We start from the raw sequence: 16,046 nt of genomic DNA, 5'->3' as shown, positions 1-16,046 counted from the left end.
GGCCGTGGCACTACCACGGGATCATGAGTGGTGGTAAGGGGCGGAAATACATTTGTTTGGAGTCTATAGGTACATACGCCTTGTTTTGGAGGTAAGGTGGACGATTTAAATCCAGAAAAATGCAGGCAGTACATCACCCACTTTACCTCCAAACCTCATAGTACGGTGGTGCAGTAATTCAGTGGTAAAGCTGCAGTAATGGAATAACCGCCTCTTTGCAGCAGTTTTTACCGGACCAACGTACTTGTAATGAGGCCCCTTGTTTGCCAGTCTTTATTAATGACTTGGTTTTCTTGTAAATTCTTTCACCGTTCATTGCAGTCAGGTTTTTATCCGGCTTCCAGCATGCGACAGGCCTCAACAGGTTATCGGTACATCAGACATGCGTAGGCAGCAGCAATCATTAACCTGAGGTGCCCATATTCTGAATGGCATGGGAGCAGCGTGTGGTTATTCAATACTTACAAGCTAGCTGGCATTGTCCTTGGAAATGCTGCAATATCTATTGATTGGCTGATGGTCCTGTATCGCCTCACTGAGGGACGGGCGCGCTGGTTCCTAAGGTAACATGTTTGCATGAAGGTCAGGGGCATGAAATAAAATGCTGCAAATACTGCCATCGACGGTATACACCGGTACCCATTGAAAAGAAAGCAAAGACTACCATTCTGAGGCTGTCCTAGCTGAGATCAGGAAATAGCAAAGTAGGGATAAAGGTGTGATGTATTTAAATATGGAAAGATAGAGGTAGATGCTCATCCATTGGGACAGAGACAGTGACAGGGGGAAGGAGAGGGAAGAGGAAGGGATATTGAGTACGAGTGAACGAGGTGGGGATAGGCTGGGCCAGAGATAGGCATTAAGGGTTTATAGTGTTACATCGGGAAAAAAAACGACAAACCAAAGCACCTAATAAAAAAGATTGAATGCCAAAGCATCAACAGGCTATCTTTTACATGTAAAAGTGCCTTTCCATCTAAACGATGTAAAAGATAGCATTTCAACCCTTCTTTTTGTAACTTTAAAACGTTACATGGGGCTGCCAGTGCAGAAATTTCTGCAGTGGCCAGCTCCTTGTTAAGTTTTAAATTATTTTTGTATATGGGGGGGTTCCCCCTTCAGCTCCCAACCCCCACGCCCATCCTCCAACCCTAACCCTAGCCCCAACCCTAACCCGAATGTAGCCCTTAATCTAACCCTAACCCCAACCCCAACCCTATCCCTAGCCCCAAACCTAACGCCAACCCCAACCCTAGCCCCAACCCTAACCCTAATGTAACCCTTAATCTAACCCTAGCCCTAACCCTAACGCTAACCCCAACCCTTACCCTAATGTAACCCTAAATCTAACCCTAGCCCCAACCCTAACCCAAACTCTAACCCTAACCCTAGCCCCAACCCTAACCCTAATGTAACTCTTAATCTAACCCTAGCCCCAACCCTAACCCTAACCCTAATGAAACCCTTAATCTAACCCTAGCCCCAACCCTAACCCTAATGTAACCCTTAATCTAACCCACCCTAGCCCCAACCCTAACCCCTAACCCTAATCTAACCCCTAATCTAACCCTAGCCCCAACCCTAACACCACTAATTTCGATGGATCCATCGAATTATATACAATGAAATGGCTATTCGACTAAATGGAATTTCGTTGCATATAATTCGATGGTATGGCTGTCGATGCATTGGTTGTCAATGGATTGACCAGATACCGCATTAAGACATGCACATTTAGGTAGCAGACATGTGGTTATACAGAACCCCTGGTATACACTAATAGAGGTACATTGTTACCAACTCAGATATATATTGTCAGACGCATTACTGCAGTCATAGAGAAGTGCAGACTTAGGGATAGCGAGGGAAGGACAATGAGTGTGAGTGAACACGATGGGGAGAAGCAGGAGGAGCGTGAGGCCAAGGCTATGTCCAGCATCTTTGGGTAACATACATGTCGCTCTATAACCCTTGAGTCTCAGCCGATAGAGGTACATTGTAACCAACAAAGAGACATGCTGTCAGACATGTCACTGCAGACAGAGGGAGTGCAGGAGAGAGTTGGAGGGAGTTAGAGAGAAAATAAAAGGGAGGTATTTTGAGCGTGAGTGAACGAGGTTGGGAATAGGCAGGGCGTGAGTGAGAGATAGGCCTAACAGCAGAGTAAGACCAGCCGAGAGGGGGCCATTGGGAGCAAGAGACATGGGACATCTCTGCAAATGGCCAGGGGTTTGAGTGCAGGGTTGCAGGTTGTTTTGCCTTGTAAGGCCTACTCTCGCTTTCCCGACTAACCAACTCCCCTCTAAGACCACCTACCATCCTACACTACACATACACCCCTCCCCCCACCAGAAAGACCACCACAGACATAGCCATTAGCACATCAACACTAACCGAGCCACGGCTAAGCTTTCCTCTTTAGCCCTGTGGCACTCCCCCACGTCAGCGGCTAACCAAACATAGAGAGCTACAGTCCATCAGATCCTGGGGTCTTCCCAGGTCCCTTTCGCCAAACCCACAGAAAGCAGCTTGGCACTCAGGAACTGGGCACTTCTGACCTGCACCCATCAACACCACAGGTTCTGCCTTTCCCGCTGTCCCACTAAAGAAGTCCTGTCCATTCCCCTTTTCTCTTACAGAGCCAACCAAAGCGAGGCCACCAGGAATGGCAAAAGGGGTCTATACAAGACCCTTTACATTACTCTACATTACATCTATCAGACAAAGCCTGTGATGGTGTGAAAAAGAAGCTTAAGGATCAGGACATGCTGAGTAATAAGGCCCCTCAGAACAGGCCTATGCTTTCAAACTAGCACAGGGAAAGCAAGAGAACACGTATTGTCAATGCTCTCAATTTGCACATGATAGGTTATGGACCTGCTTTTTTCTAAGACTTGCAGTTTAGTTTCTCGCATTGCAATAAAGACTGTTGGGAACTAGAGAGTAAAGGGCAAATCTATGACCGTTGGGACCTGGGTTCATCTTGCAGAAATGCACGTAGGCCGCCCACTATCGAGCAACAATGAACAAAATCCAACATACAACAAAGGCCATAGAAAACTACTCGACTCGATAAACACACTGAAACTGACCAACTTCAGTACGGCTCTTTACCCAGAATAGAAAAGAGATAATATCAGTGAAAAACAGGAGGGGTCAAGCATAGCGCTATTGTAAATCGAGGCGCTTCGAGAGCCAAGCACGCATGCTGTACCAGTGACAACACTGGATGCACTTGTATGGCTTTTACAGTTTACGATGTACCGCCATAGAGCTTCAAAGTTTCATACTTCCGATTTGCCTGGTATCCCAGAGGTAGCCGGCTTTTTGTGCCTGTTGGCGCTCTCTCTTCACCAAACTGTGATCCCGCGCGTATGGCTTGTGAGAGGGATGCATTACATACATTCAGAGGACTGACTGGGTCATCACGAGTTTGGCAGTAACACTATTACCGCCGCATTTAAGGGTCCGCCAAATCACGGGTTTGGCAGGATTTACCCCCCCCCAATCTGAGCTGGGGCTAAATCTGCCATGAATTTGGCGATTTTCGGTAGTAATACCGCCGACAGTAGTCGCGCCGAAAATTCCCAATTGGGCCCAATGTGGAATTCCTGAATGGGCCCTGTGGGGAATGGGGAATTCCTGTTCCGCCAAACCCGTGATCCGGCGCTAATAGGCAGTAATGCTATTAGCCCCGGTGGTATCCTGATGGTAATACTGCCGGGATACTGCCCAACGCGCGATGAGGCCCTGTGTCTTCGGCATTGCGCGGACCGCAGCCAGGGCACACAGGGGATAGGGCAGCACTCTTGTGCTCACGAGCAGGTTGCGCCACACACAAACAAGCATGAGGCGCAGCTCCCAGGATTAGTACCCCTGTGGGTACACAAGCAGGAAGGACAGGGCTTTGCGTCTCACCATATGTTAGGGCACTTGCAGGAAACCTGTGCAAGATCGAGCAGCAGAAAGACGCCCCCAAATGCCAGATCATATGCTGCATAGTGATTATTTTGCAAAAACTGTAATTAAGGCATTGGAACATGACTACCATCTGACCCCTCCCCCTCCTCTGCCCAGGAATAGTAAATGACAGAGCGTTTCCCAGGGAGGACTGAAAAAAGGGGACGGACGTCTGAGCCATGTTGACAGTAGTATTGCCTGGACTTGGGTCCAGGATCACTTGAGATTTACTTCCTTAAACGTTTGGTGGGGGAGGAATCCTGTGGGGATCTCCATTGGGGACACTACACAAGTTACGCACAACAATCCATGGAAACCCACAGGATATGAGTTTAATCATGAATTATGTTAAGAGATTCCCTTTTAACATGGGCGCCATGATCGGATCCCACTGGTACAGCTTTTGGTCCAATATAACATGTCTAGGGCAGCTAGTGAGTAAACAATGAAAAGGGACTGAATAAAGAAATAGTATTTCAAGATGGCTTCCAAAGTTCTCTGAATGCTTATCGGAAAGTGCTGTGATGGGAATTACTGAACAGCTTCCGTCTAGTTTGCATTTCTATTTGCAGCAACTCAAGTGCATTGCTTGTGTACCAGATGCCCCTTGCTTCTTGACCCTTTGTTTTGAATGTCTTTGTCACTTCTTTGAATTGTATGACATTTCTAATATATTTATTTATTTGCATTTTTAAAGCGCTCACACAACCCTGGGGCATTGCGGCACTGTTACAGGAGTATGTCTTAGTTGCGTATTTATAAGGCGCTTAATACCCAGAGGTTTCTAAGCGCAGACCCGGGGATCGGACCTGTGTTGCTTCGTGGCGTCTTGTTTCCAAGGCGAGCACGTTGCCGCTGAGCTATCCTCCCAGGAATATATCACCTGAGAGCACTTTTGATTACCATCCACAGAACTATCCAAGTAAGGTACTATTGCTGAGGGACTAGGGTACTGGGAAGGCAGCCCATGAAAAGTTGGAAAATCTGTCTTTTTTCTGCTCCTGTCCTGGGGCCTTTTTGTGTGCACCCATTTACTCAGAGATTTCTCTCTTTCTCTGTATGCATTTTGTATTTGGGGGATCAGGCTTCAAGCTTGTGGAGAAGGTGTTGTTCCTAAAGATATTGGCACACCCTCTCCACAGTTCCTTGCCATATGACAAGTTGATGTTCAGATGTCTGTAAGAGATTTTGCCACCACCCATGTTTATTTCAAGTACCGTCCAGCTAAAATGTTCCCAACAGTAGTAGTGCAACGATTCTGAAATAGCTGGGAATTAGGACCCTGGCATTTGGTGCCAGCTCAATTTTGTTTTGCCTGCCCATCCCACCGATTCTACACATATGTGCAGTGTCTTCACAATACAGGCCTGCCATGGAAATGGTTGAAGGACTCTGACTGGAGCGCCGGCGCCATTTCCAATGCAGCCATCTTGGATGTCATTTTTTCACACCAAGGAAATGGCCGCCAGCACGCCAGACGTTTCACTCAGAAGGCTAATTGCAATAATGCCAAGAACTACCACCACAATTATTCACCTTCGCTTAACTCGGGCCTATTAATTTGGATGGTGGAATGTTTAATAATCACCTGCTACAGCCTGCTTGATGCAGCATTATTCCATAAATGTCTCGGGAGGATAGCTCAGGGGTATCGTGCTCGCCTTGGAAGCAAAACGACACGGAGCAACACAGGTTTGATCCCCAGGTCTGTGCTTAGAAACCTCTGGGTATTAAGCGTGTTATAAATAACTTATCATATCATATCATAAATAACATAATAATGCTGAAAGCTCTGACACATCACAGAAAACCCCTTAGAGGCAAAGCATAGTGCCATGTGAATGAAATCAAGTCTCAGAAACGTTTGGTCCCCTAAAAGACCGATGGTGCGGGTGTGGCGGTGGGGCTCTGCCTGCTCCAAAGAGCCGCAATCCTTCTGCACATCTGCTAAGCTCCACAGATTAAATATATGGCAGGATGCGTATCCTGCAAACAAGCCGGTGAGACTCTTTTTATTTCCCCGGTAACTAGCGCCTAGATGCCCATGGGCTATGGGCGCTGCTATAAATGTACAAATAAAATAAAACAAATAAATAAATATTGAATTCCCATGAGAACTTGTAACAGGAAAGTGTTAGGTTTATGGTTTATTTTCTTTCCTTGAGTTTTCATAGCGTATAGCCTACTGAGATCGGAATAAGCCAACGCGTATGACTGACGGTCAGCAAAATTTCACGTAGATGGGATTTTACCCATTCCAGCTCAACTATACAAAGAAAAACTGACTCCCCGCAAGGGAATGAGATGGATGTACATGTGATTTACTAGCCCTGATTTGAGAAAGGCCAGGAAGGGCCGAAACAAGTGTTATCACCAAAGGGCCAACTTGACAAATAAACACGTTTCTACTAAATTGGGCGCAAATGTCCTGGATTTTCTTTTTGTTTTGTTAATATCCTACTTTGTATATTCACTGTAAAATATTTTGAATTTTTATTTTTATTTTTGAAAATATTTTTTTATATTAAAATAACTTTAAAGAGAGCTGTGACTGGCATGGAGCCTGTGGATGATACCACAAACTGCATGCAATGGGGGGAGGGTCTAATTGACATGTATATGTTAACCCAGCATTAGCGTCGTGGAAAAATCAAAGCTTCTTCCAGCTAGGTCTACACCCGTGTTTTTATTAAAACACAACTCTCTGATTTAGTGTAACTAGAAAAACCGAATCCTGAGTCATGCCAACAAAAAAAGAAAGAAATAGGTTAAAAAAAGAATAATAATATCTTGATAAGGGATCTGAAACTTTTGGCTCACCAAATGTTTTGGACCACAACTACCATGATCCTTTTACTCCACTGCCTATGCTGGCTAGCTAGGGCTGATGGGAGTTGTAGTTTTAAACATCAGGAGAGCCAAAGGTTGCAGACCGCTGACCTAGGTTAAGAATTTGTTTTTCATATAGCATTTGCCAACAACATTTGAGAGGAAGAAAATATTCTAAATGTGAAAAGGTTATGTCTGCTTGTGTGAGCATATTTGGATGAATTTCTGTATTTTGCAGACATTATGCAGTCTTGCTGCTAAATTGTTGGCTGTGTAATTAGGGGTTGGTGTACGGCAGGCTTCCCCATTTAACCTGATCCCGGGAAAATCCCCTTCTCTCAAAGTGCCTCCTCTCTCTTACCCACCAACCAACATCAAATACACCTATAAACAGTGGGACTTCTGGTCTGGAGCCCCATATTATGAACTGCCCATTTGCTGAATGTTCTTACCTGTGTACTGCAGTCCTCTGTACTCGCTTATTGCACCTGGTGGTTTTAGATTTGGCCAGTAGTGGAACAGCATCTGAACGGCGGGCGGCTTTACTTGAGATGGCCCGTAGGCTATGACGTACAAGAGGTCCTAGCGGAAAGAAACAGCCATGTCAACATCATTGGCAAGGACCAACCGCAACCCAATTAGCAACCAAGATCTTACATTTGGGCCCTCATTGCCCGCTTCACGGTACCAACAAAAATGTATTACGATTTATTGACCAAATTCTTGTAGCATGTTCTGCAAATTTCCTAACCAAGCTGTTGGGTGCTCTTGAGTGGAATTAATTAGCCGCCTTTGTAAAGAATTCCACAAAAATCCTAATCGGATCCTTAATAGGAAAATGAACAGTGAATGTCAAGGGAGGGTGGGGGGAACGACGGGAAGACAACAAAATACTAGCAGGAGAATAAAGGGACGGAAGGTGAGATGGTGACATGTGGGTGGATGAACAGAAGGGACAGGACGCGTGGGAGGAGAGAGAACTAGAGCAGAAAAAAAGTGAAGAGGACAGAAAAACCATCCTGCGGGGAAAGGAGATAGGAAGAGGGGTCCTTTAATAAAGGGGTTGGTTGGAAAAGGGCTTCTGAAGTAAAGGGAAGTTACAGGTGGACTTCTGTACAGAAGTGTCTCAGGAAAACAACTCAGCTGTGCCCTGGTGACTAGTCTTGGGTGAACTAGTTTGATGAAATCTCAAACACCCTAATTTTGTGTGATTAGAGGCCTCTAAAGCGATCAAGGTTTTTCTGCGGTTCAACTGGAAAAAAAGAATGTAGGGTTTACCCAAAAGAACCCTACGGAAGGAGGATCACCTGCATGGTCCATGACATGTCCCACCGGCCGGGCCTGGCAGGCCCCCTGCAGAGCCGTGGGGAATCTTCAATATGTTCTTTTTAAAGAAAGGTAAGTGCTGAAAATATGAAAATAAGGTGAGCACGCTTGAAATAGGAAAGATGTTTTTATTTTTGGTGCCAGTGGGTGCACACTTGCGAGAGAAATAGAAAATTCATTTTTTTTATATTTTCAGCAAAAGCTCACCAGTGCTCCAAAAAGATCATTTTTTTTTCTAATTTAAGATAAAGATAAAGAGAGGTCTTGGTAGAAATAGAAAAACCTCCTTTTCTGTTTTCAGAGCTGCTGGGCTCACCCACCCAAAAAGATGTTCCCCATTTCTATCGTGGCCTGGTTCTTCCATAATAGAAATAGAGGCAAGCGTCTCCAAAGCGGCAGCAGGCAGTGCGCGGCAGCAGTAACTACAAAGTAAGGTTGCTAGGAGTGATCTAAAGGCACGAGGATGCTTCAGGAAGTGTTTATTAGCTTGAGTTGAGGAATCTTCCTGGAGTGGCAATTGAATAGTGAAGATTCAAGAACATTAAAGGGTCACTTTGGGGATGTTTCCAGCTGCCCTTACTACTGTCTCTTAAAGGGAAGCTTTAGCCACAGTACAGAAGACCTCCCAAAACACCCCCTTTTACTAGGTAAGAAACCCCTGAAGTACTTAAGCAGGGAAACCAAAGGGCAGGATATGATTTTAGGGAAAATGAAGTGAAGAAGCAATCCTCAGGGCCCAACTGTAATCTTAAAAGCACTGCAAATATTTAGATTCAGGCCACAGTTTTCGATTAAGCTCTGTTTACAGATGCTGCATGGTATATGAGTGCCACTAACGCAGAGGTGTGAAGCTTCCCGCGCACCATGCAGGCGGTCGGTGGACCCTGCACAAGGTCAACATCAAAGGATGAAATTACAAGACCACATAGCCAAATGGAACCCAGAAGTTCATTTCCTGGGTGGGATGGGGAACACACTGAGTACCTAGGTACGCGGACGCGCGGACCTCTGATTCCTTCTGATTCCCACAATCTAAAGGGAAAATGAAGGACAAAACAGCAACTATGGGAGGTGTGCAAGGAAAACAAAGACCACCAGGAAGCTTAGGGCTACTTCCCCAAGCTCCACTCCTGGAACTCATATTTCAAACAGAGTGCAATCTACAGAAGGTTTGCATATCTTGATCCTATTTCTGGAGGTTTGGTGCTTTTTCTGCATTTAGGAAGTCCATAAATGGCTCAGTGAAGCACAGGACAAATATGAAGACATGAAATTACATTTGAAATGTTTACAAGTGATGAAGATACAGTGCAGCCTTTCCCACAAAGGTCTTTAGCACAGTTCTGCTCCAGCTGAGCCCAGGGGGAACTAACATTAACATTTTCAGCAGTTCATTTATTCCGGATTTAAGATTTTCTGGGTTAAGAGGGGATTGTCACTTCTAATTACCCATTGATGATAAAGAAATGAAATGTAATGAAATGATATTTTATTTATATCGCGCTCGTACACAAGTGTTTCAGAGCGCGACCAGACAAAGGAAAGGGAACAAGGGAGAGCAAAAAATAAACAGCGATGGTTCTAGGCCCAGAGACATCTAAGATAGTGCAAGTGCATGGAAAAGGGGGAAAGTGCATGGAAGGGAGGGGGGTGGAAAGTGTGGAGAAGAGGAGAGAAAACACAATAAATATTAAATTAGATAAATAAATAGGGGCAAAAAACCATGGTAGTGCAGCCAGCAAGTGGCAGGTGAAAGTTGGTCAGATAAGGTATATCTGAAAGTGCAGAAGAAAAGTGGGAGGGGGACTGTATGGGTACAGATACAGAACCCTGTGCAGAGGGGGGCCTGGAGGCAGCGCAGGAGGGTGGCAGGGTGAGCAGGTACCTTGGCCCGAAGGACGGAGGGTGGCCAGGTCCACAATGAAAGAGTGTTCAATCTTAAAAAGGTGCATGATGTGTATATGATCTGCAGATGAGTACTCTACCTCTACCCAAAAATCCTTTCTAGCATTACTTTTCACCCCACTAATGTTTTCCCTATCCCTCTGTTTTTTACACACAACCCTTAAATTGCTGTCGCTCTTCTCAAATAAACACTCTGGCTTTCCTTCCTCCCAATCTTCTGACGCCGACATCCCCTCTGTCGTTATTTATCTCGCGTCCACAAGTCGATTTAAACCTACAGAAAATGTACACTGGTTCAAGCCGCACATTTTCTAGGGGGTCAGGGGGAGGTTTCCCTAGTGCCAAAAACATATTCTTTCGATGCACCTTTGTACCATGGCAGTGTTCGCCAGTTCTTTGCGGTGGTGTGAAAATGCATTGGAAGTAAGCGTTATTTCTACTAGAGCGATTTTCACCATAGTGGTAACGGAACTTGCACCCGTGCAAACTTTCTTTGATACCGCCCTTCATCTTTACTTAACTTAGGGGTCTTGTAAGGTGCTTTGCACATGCATGACCACCTTACCTTGAAGCTTTTAACTTTTCCTTTGGTCTCCTGATATCTTTTAGACTTTGATTTCCATATAATATTTGCCATTGTTTGTCCACTGTTATGTGGGAAACCACTCACTCACACTCCTTTGTTATGCAGGGTGCCTCCAGCAGCTCTGGCCTTGGACATTTCCAATTCTTTTCTCTATGTCCACACCTTCTGATGTTATTTTATTTCTTTTGGTCTGTCTAATCTTTTCTATTTTGATGATTGCCAGATGTTTTACCTGAAGATATCATGATCCCAGCTCTCAGTTATGAACTGGAAATTGGGAGCAATAGAAATGCAGCACCATCGCGCTTGGTAGTTTAGAATGTTGTATATCCTGCTGTGCCTGGAACCGGTCTCATAGGGAAGTGCCCCATTATGCCTGTTGGTTGATAGACCATGTACACACTGGACACTCGAGCTGGACATCCACCTTAGAACACGCTGCAGGAGCTTACCAGATCTCATGGCCTTAAAGATGACCTGCAAGGTCGAAACACGTGTCGGCAAATCACAATATAAGAAACTCTTTTGAAACAGAATACATGATTCCGTGAGCATGACTAAAAGATGATTCAATTGCAATAATCCAAGAGAGAATTCCTCGAGTGTCCAGCGCATACATGGTTGGTCTCCCACCCAATTGTCTATCCCATCTGTATGTGCCTGACCATTAATAAGTACTGGATAGCCTCTCAGATTCTCCTTTTAAAATGTTATTTTGTTTGGGTCAATCAGCCACTGCCTACCCTAAACCCACTACCACTTATTATGTTCCTACCACCTTCTGTGCCACGGCACTGAACTTAGATGTCATCTTCGATCATGCTAACTCCTTCTTCCGCATACTTTCACTGACCCTCGTGAAGGCAGGGTCAATTTATCAAATCATCGCATTGTCTGGTATCTCGTCACATTTACGGCTTCAAGAAGCTCTTCTGCTTACATTAGCATTTTCCACATCAATGAGTGTCCTTCTTTGCTTTTTAGTCTCCCTCTGCCCTCTCTTATCCCCCCGCAATCAAATCTTCTATTCATCTACCCACCTATTCCACTTCCCTAGACATCCCTCTATATGGGGCACAGCTCAACATCTGGCCAGCAGTCAATAGATTAATGTTATGTTATGTTATGTTAAGTGAATTTCTAAAGCGCAACATTCACCAGGAGGTATCTTGGCGCTAGGGTAGAAAGTAAGGTACGCCAACAAGTACTAGAACAAAAAGGTCTTCGGGTTTCGGCAGAAAACTAAATGGTTTTCGCAAGCGCGAAGATCGAAGGGAAGTCTGTTCCAGGATAAGGTAGCCATTACAGAGAAGGTGCGATCACCAATCCGGGACAACCTAACTCGTGGAACCGCGATCAGTAAAGCCGACTGGGATCGCAAAGATCGGGATGGCACATAACGGGAGAATTTTTCCTGTAGGTATTTGGTGCCTTGATTGTAAAAAGCGTATTGTACTAGGCACAGGGATTTAAAAAGAATGCGCTTCTCAATCGGGAGCCAATGAAGTTGCTTGAGTAGCGGAGTCATGTGGGCATGGGGAGGAGGACGAATCGCTGCCCGAGTCACAGAGTTTTGAAGCAGTTGAAGGCGCTTAGTGAGGTAGCTAGGCTGGCCCAGGTATAGCGAGTTACAATAATCTGTGGTGCTCAAGACCAGGGCTGCCACCACAGGAGCCCAATGTTTAGCTGGAATAAATGGGAGCACTTTACGTAAGATCCGGAATTTAAAGTGCCAGATTTACAGACAGACACCACCTGGGGTGCCATGGAAAGAGAGGATGAAAACAGAACACCCAAATTCTTAACTGAGGTCGCAGGTGTAGGGCATGTGCCTAGTGAAGTCGACCAGAACTCAGAGGTCCAGAAAGAGTGGGGGCTAGAGGTGCCCACCACCAGAACCTCCGTTTTAGAGCCATTGAGCTTCAGCTAATTAGTCGCCATCCAGGCGCCAAGGTCTTCCAGGCAGCTACGTATCCGGGCCACAGTGTCAGCCCTGGTAAGGTCAAGCCCAACCAGGATCTGCGTATCATCGGCATAGGAGTAGTATCTGAACCCATGTGCCAATAAAAGAAGCAGAAGAGGGCGAATGTACAGGTTGAAAAGGAAAGGGGAAAGTGCAGATCCCTGAGGGACACCGCAGAAAAGCTGTCCTGTGAGGGAGCAAAAAGGAGGCAGAGACACTGGCTGGGTCTGATCAGTCAGAAAAGCTTGAAACCAGTCGAGGACCTGACCTGAAATGCCTGCATCAGACAGCCGGTCCAGAAGAGTGGGGTGGTCTACAGTGTCAAACGCGGCGGATAAATCCAATAATAGAACCGCTGCCACCCCACCCTGGTCAACTAGCCGGGCAAGGTCGTCCATGACAGAATTAAGTACAGACTCTGCACCCCTACCAGGGCGACAGCCAGACTGAAAGGGGTCCAAGAATCCAGAAGATTCCAGAAACGAAGAGAGAAGAGGGGAGACCAAAGGCTCGAGCAGCTTCATGTTAAATGGAAGCAGAGAGATAGGCCTAAAGTTAACCATAACCTTAGGATCAAGCGTAGGTTTCTTCAGCAGAGGAAGCACTAGCGCATGTTTACGTTGGCTGGGGATTACACCAGTTTGGAACTTGTTATTTATGGCAATCGCATCTGTACAGTTCTCCTAAACCATTAACTACAACTTCTGGCCTTCACTCAGACCTGACTCTCTGACGCCAATGTCACCATGCGCTCTAATCTTAACCTGCTTGCCTTTTCCAGGCCAGGAGCTTTGGAAGTGCTGCTTGGAGTTACACTTCTCTGATAGCATCACTTGAAAGGAGATCCCAGTGTCCAATTACAACTCCTCTGAACACATTGCTGCCAAGTGCTCATCCAGCCTCGCCTCCTCCTTTTCTATGGCCAACCACCCAAGTGGGTAGCAGCTTCCCTTGAGTAGAGCTCAATGATCTGGCCCAGCTCTTGTCTCCCTGTCCAGGCATTCCTGCCTGTTAGGAAATGTTAACACACCTGAAGAGGACGCTTCATACAACTCCACAGGCAAAGGGATCACAGAAGCAGGCTTTTTAGATTCCATGCCACTCTTTCAGCAACCAATCCGCAAACCTGGAAGAAGTTTTAAGTTGCTGCACGCCCCTAACAAGCACAACATTATCTCGAATTAGAACCGCCTCTAACATCATTCTATAATCCTCATTAGTATTTTGATTAAGCTTGACCACCATCCATTGTTTAAAAAACAGCACATGACCCCAAATTATATGATATGATTGGGTATTTATAACGTGCTTAATACCCAGAGGTTTCTAAGCGCTGACCCGGGGATTGAATCTGTGTTGCTCCATGTTGTCTTGCTTCCAAGTTGAGCACGTTGCCCCTGAGCTATCCTCCCGAGCCAAGTGGCCAAATGGCCTTAACAATGTGACTTCTGCTGTCATTACTTAAGCGTTCCCTTCAATTAACATTCACCTAGATGAGTGCCAGCTGTGATGTTCAACACTGGCAAACACATTATACCCTAGCCCCTAACAAGGCGGTCCACCTGTAGCAATACTAGCATAAGTCCAGCAAACCTAAGACTATCATTTATTTCACTGAGGACCTCCCATCCCTGGTAAGCCATGGTATGCATCTGAAATACAATACGAGGAAGTACAAGCCTATCTCTGAATGGTTCCATGTCATTTCATCGTGGGATGTTTATACGCTGGTTTTTTTACAGCAGATTTTTTAACGAATAAAACTCATCGATTTTTTTTATTTTTTATTTTTGGGGGATTCCCCCCCTCAAGTCCCCTATCCCCACCCCATATATATATTTTTCTATCCCCGCCTAAAAATTTCAATGTTTTTTTTTTCGTTAAAAAATCAGCGGTATAAAACCCAGCGAAAAAACATCCTGCAATGAAAGGACGTCGTACCCTATGAACGAACAGCCTACCACATCGATAGTAGTCGATACAAGCCAGCCATAAGTAGAGATAAAACTGCCCATCTCCTGCGTGACCAATGTAGATAATTGTTCAACTGGAGTTTCCCACACATGTTCAGAGGGGCTCTCCCAGAGCAAGTCCCTAATTACAACTCCATGGAGACTTGATGCAGCACTTTCAATATTAAATCACATCCCAGAGGTAAAGGTCAACATTGCTGCATCCCCCTTTCTTCAGGCATGGCGTGACACACTGTCACCCTGAGCAAAACTCTTGATCAATTTCAGGCTTTGATGTTCTAAGATCCTTTAACCCCCCTCATTGTCTAGTTACAACGGTATCACCAGGGTTAGGACCTTTCACCATTGACAATAGCCCAACTCATCAAAAAGACCTGGGACAAATTCTTGTAACCTGAAGAATGCTTTTATCAATACTCTACGTAGAGAGCCGAATGCTGATCCCAAGGTCCTAGGAAACATCTGGTGAATTTCAGGCTTCCCTTTTGCCGGGAAAGTCCTTTAAATGGTGCCCCTCACACCGCTATACTCCCAATTCGAAAGCACCAAGTTCCAATTTGGTTTCACACCACCACGCAGCACCAGAACCTCTAAAAAGGGGCGGCAGCCAGGAGGCCTTCCTGACCAAAGGTCAGGTCTACACCTGTGCCTGAGTCTACCTATCCGTGGTCTTTGGCACTGTCAATGACCACATACTGCATTGTCACCTGATGAACAGATCGATGCCACAGAAGTGTCCGTCAAAGATCTGCCTTGTCACATATCCGTCTTAATAGCTTTAATTCTCTATTAGCAAAGATATTGGATTTCCTGTGTTTCTGATCAAGCTTCACTTCAAACTTCAGGTGTGAGACCGGTGAGACTGCCTGCCTCCGGCATATTTGCTAGGTGTATGCCAACCACCTTCATTTTAATGCTTCTGACATTAGGGCCTTTATATTTCATTAGGACTTGTAGTATTACTGCACTTGTAACCTCATCCTTGGATAATGCTTGATCACATACACCTTAAGGACACTTCCAGGGTATTTTCCTAGCTGCAGTGTCACAAAAGAACGCAGAACCTAATTCTGCCTTTGTCCATCTGAGGTTCCTATGTGGGTTTATTTCCTTATCTACTGGTAGCCTAAAGCAGGGGCCTGCAACCCATGACTCTGCAGATGTTTCGGGCTACCACTCCACTGATCCTTCACCATTGACTATACTGCCTAGTGCAGATGGGAGTTGTAGTACAAACATCTAGGGAGCAAAAGATTACAGACCAGTAGCCGAAAGGATCATCTTGGTGCTTGCAGGAATGCTATCCCAACTTGACGACTGCGATGGCGTCTTTAGTGGACCACGCTGCTGAAATGCTACGTAACCTTCAGCAGGCTCATGGTCACACTGTCCGCTGCTTCCTTGATTTAAAGAGCTCTGACCTCAAGAATATGATATTATAATATCGGCCAACCAATGTATTGACTTTAAGATCTGTGCCTTACTCATAATAAGCACCTGAGTT

The 16,046-nt window shown here is 45.5% G+C and overlaps 1 protein-coding gene across 8 annotated transcripts in view; it reads right to left on the bottom strand.

The window, feature by feature from the left end:
* Positions 1-16,046, bottom strand: part of UNC79 (unc-79 homolog, NALCN channel complex subunit) — a 538,994-nt gene that overhangs the window by 456,169 nt on the left and 66,779 nt on the right. For all 8 annotated transcript variants that reach the window (XM_069637971.1, XM_069637972.1, XM_069637973.1 and 5 more), the window contains one exon: positions 7,242-7,371. In XM_069637971.1, coding sequence (XP_069494072.1) covers positions 7,242-7,371 — 130 coding nt within the window. The remainder of the gene's footprint in view (positions 1-7,241; positions 7,372-16,046) is intronic.

The sequence above is a fragment of the Ambystoma mexicanum genome, chromosome 14, assembly GCF_040938575.1.
Source record: "Ambystoma mexicanum isolate Mex_15411 chromosome 14, UKY_AmexF1_1, whole genome shotgun sequence".
Taxonomy (NCBI): domain Eukaryota; kingdom Metazoa; phylum Chordata; class Amphibia; order Caudata; family Ambystomatidae; genus Ambystoma; species Ambystoma mexicanum.
This window is presented reverse-complemented; position numbering and strand designations above follow the sequence as displayed.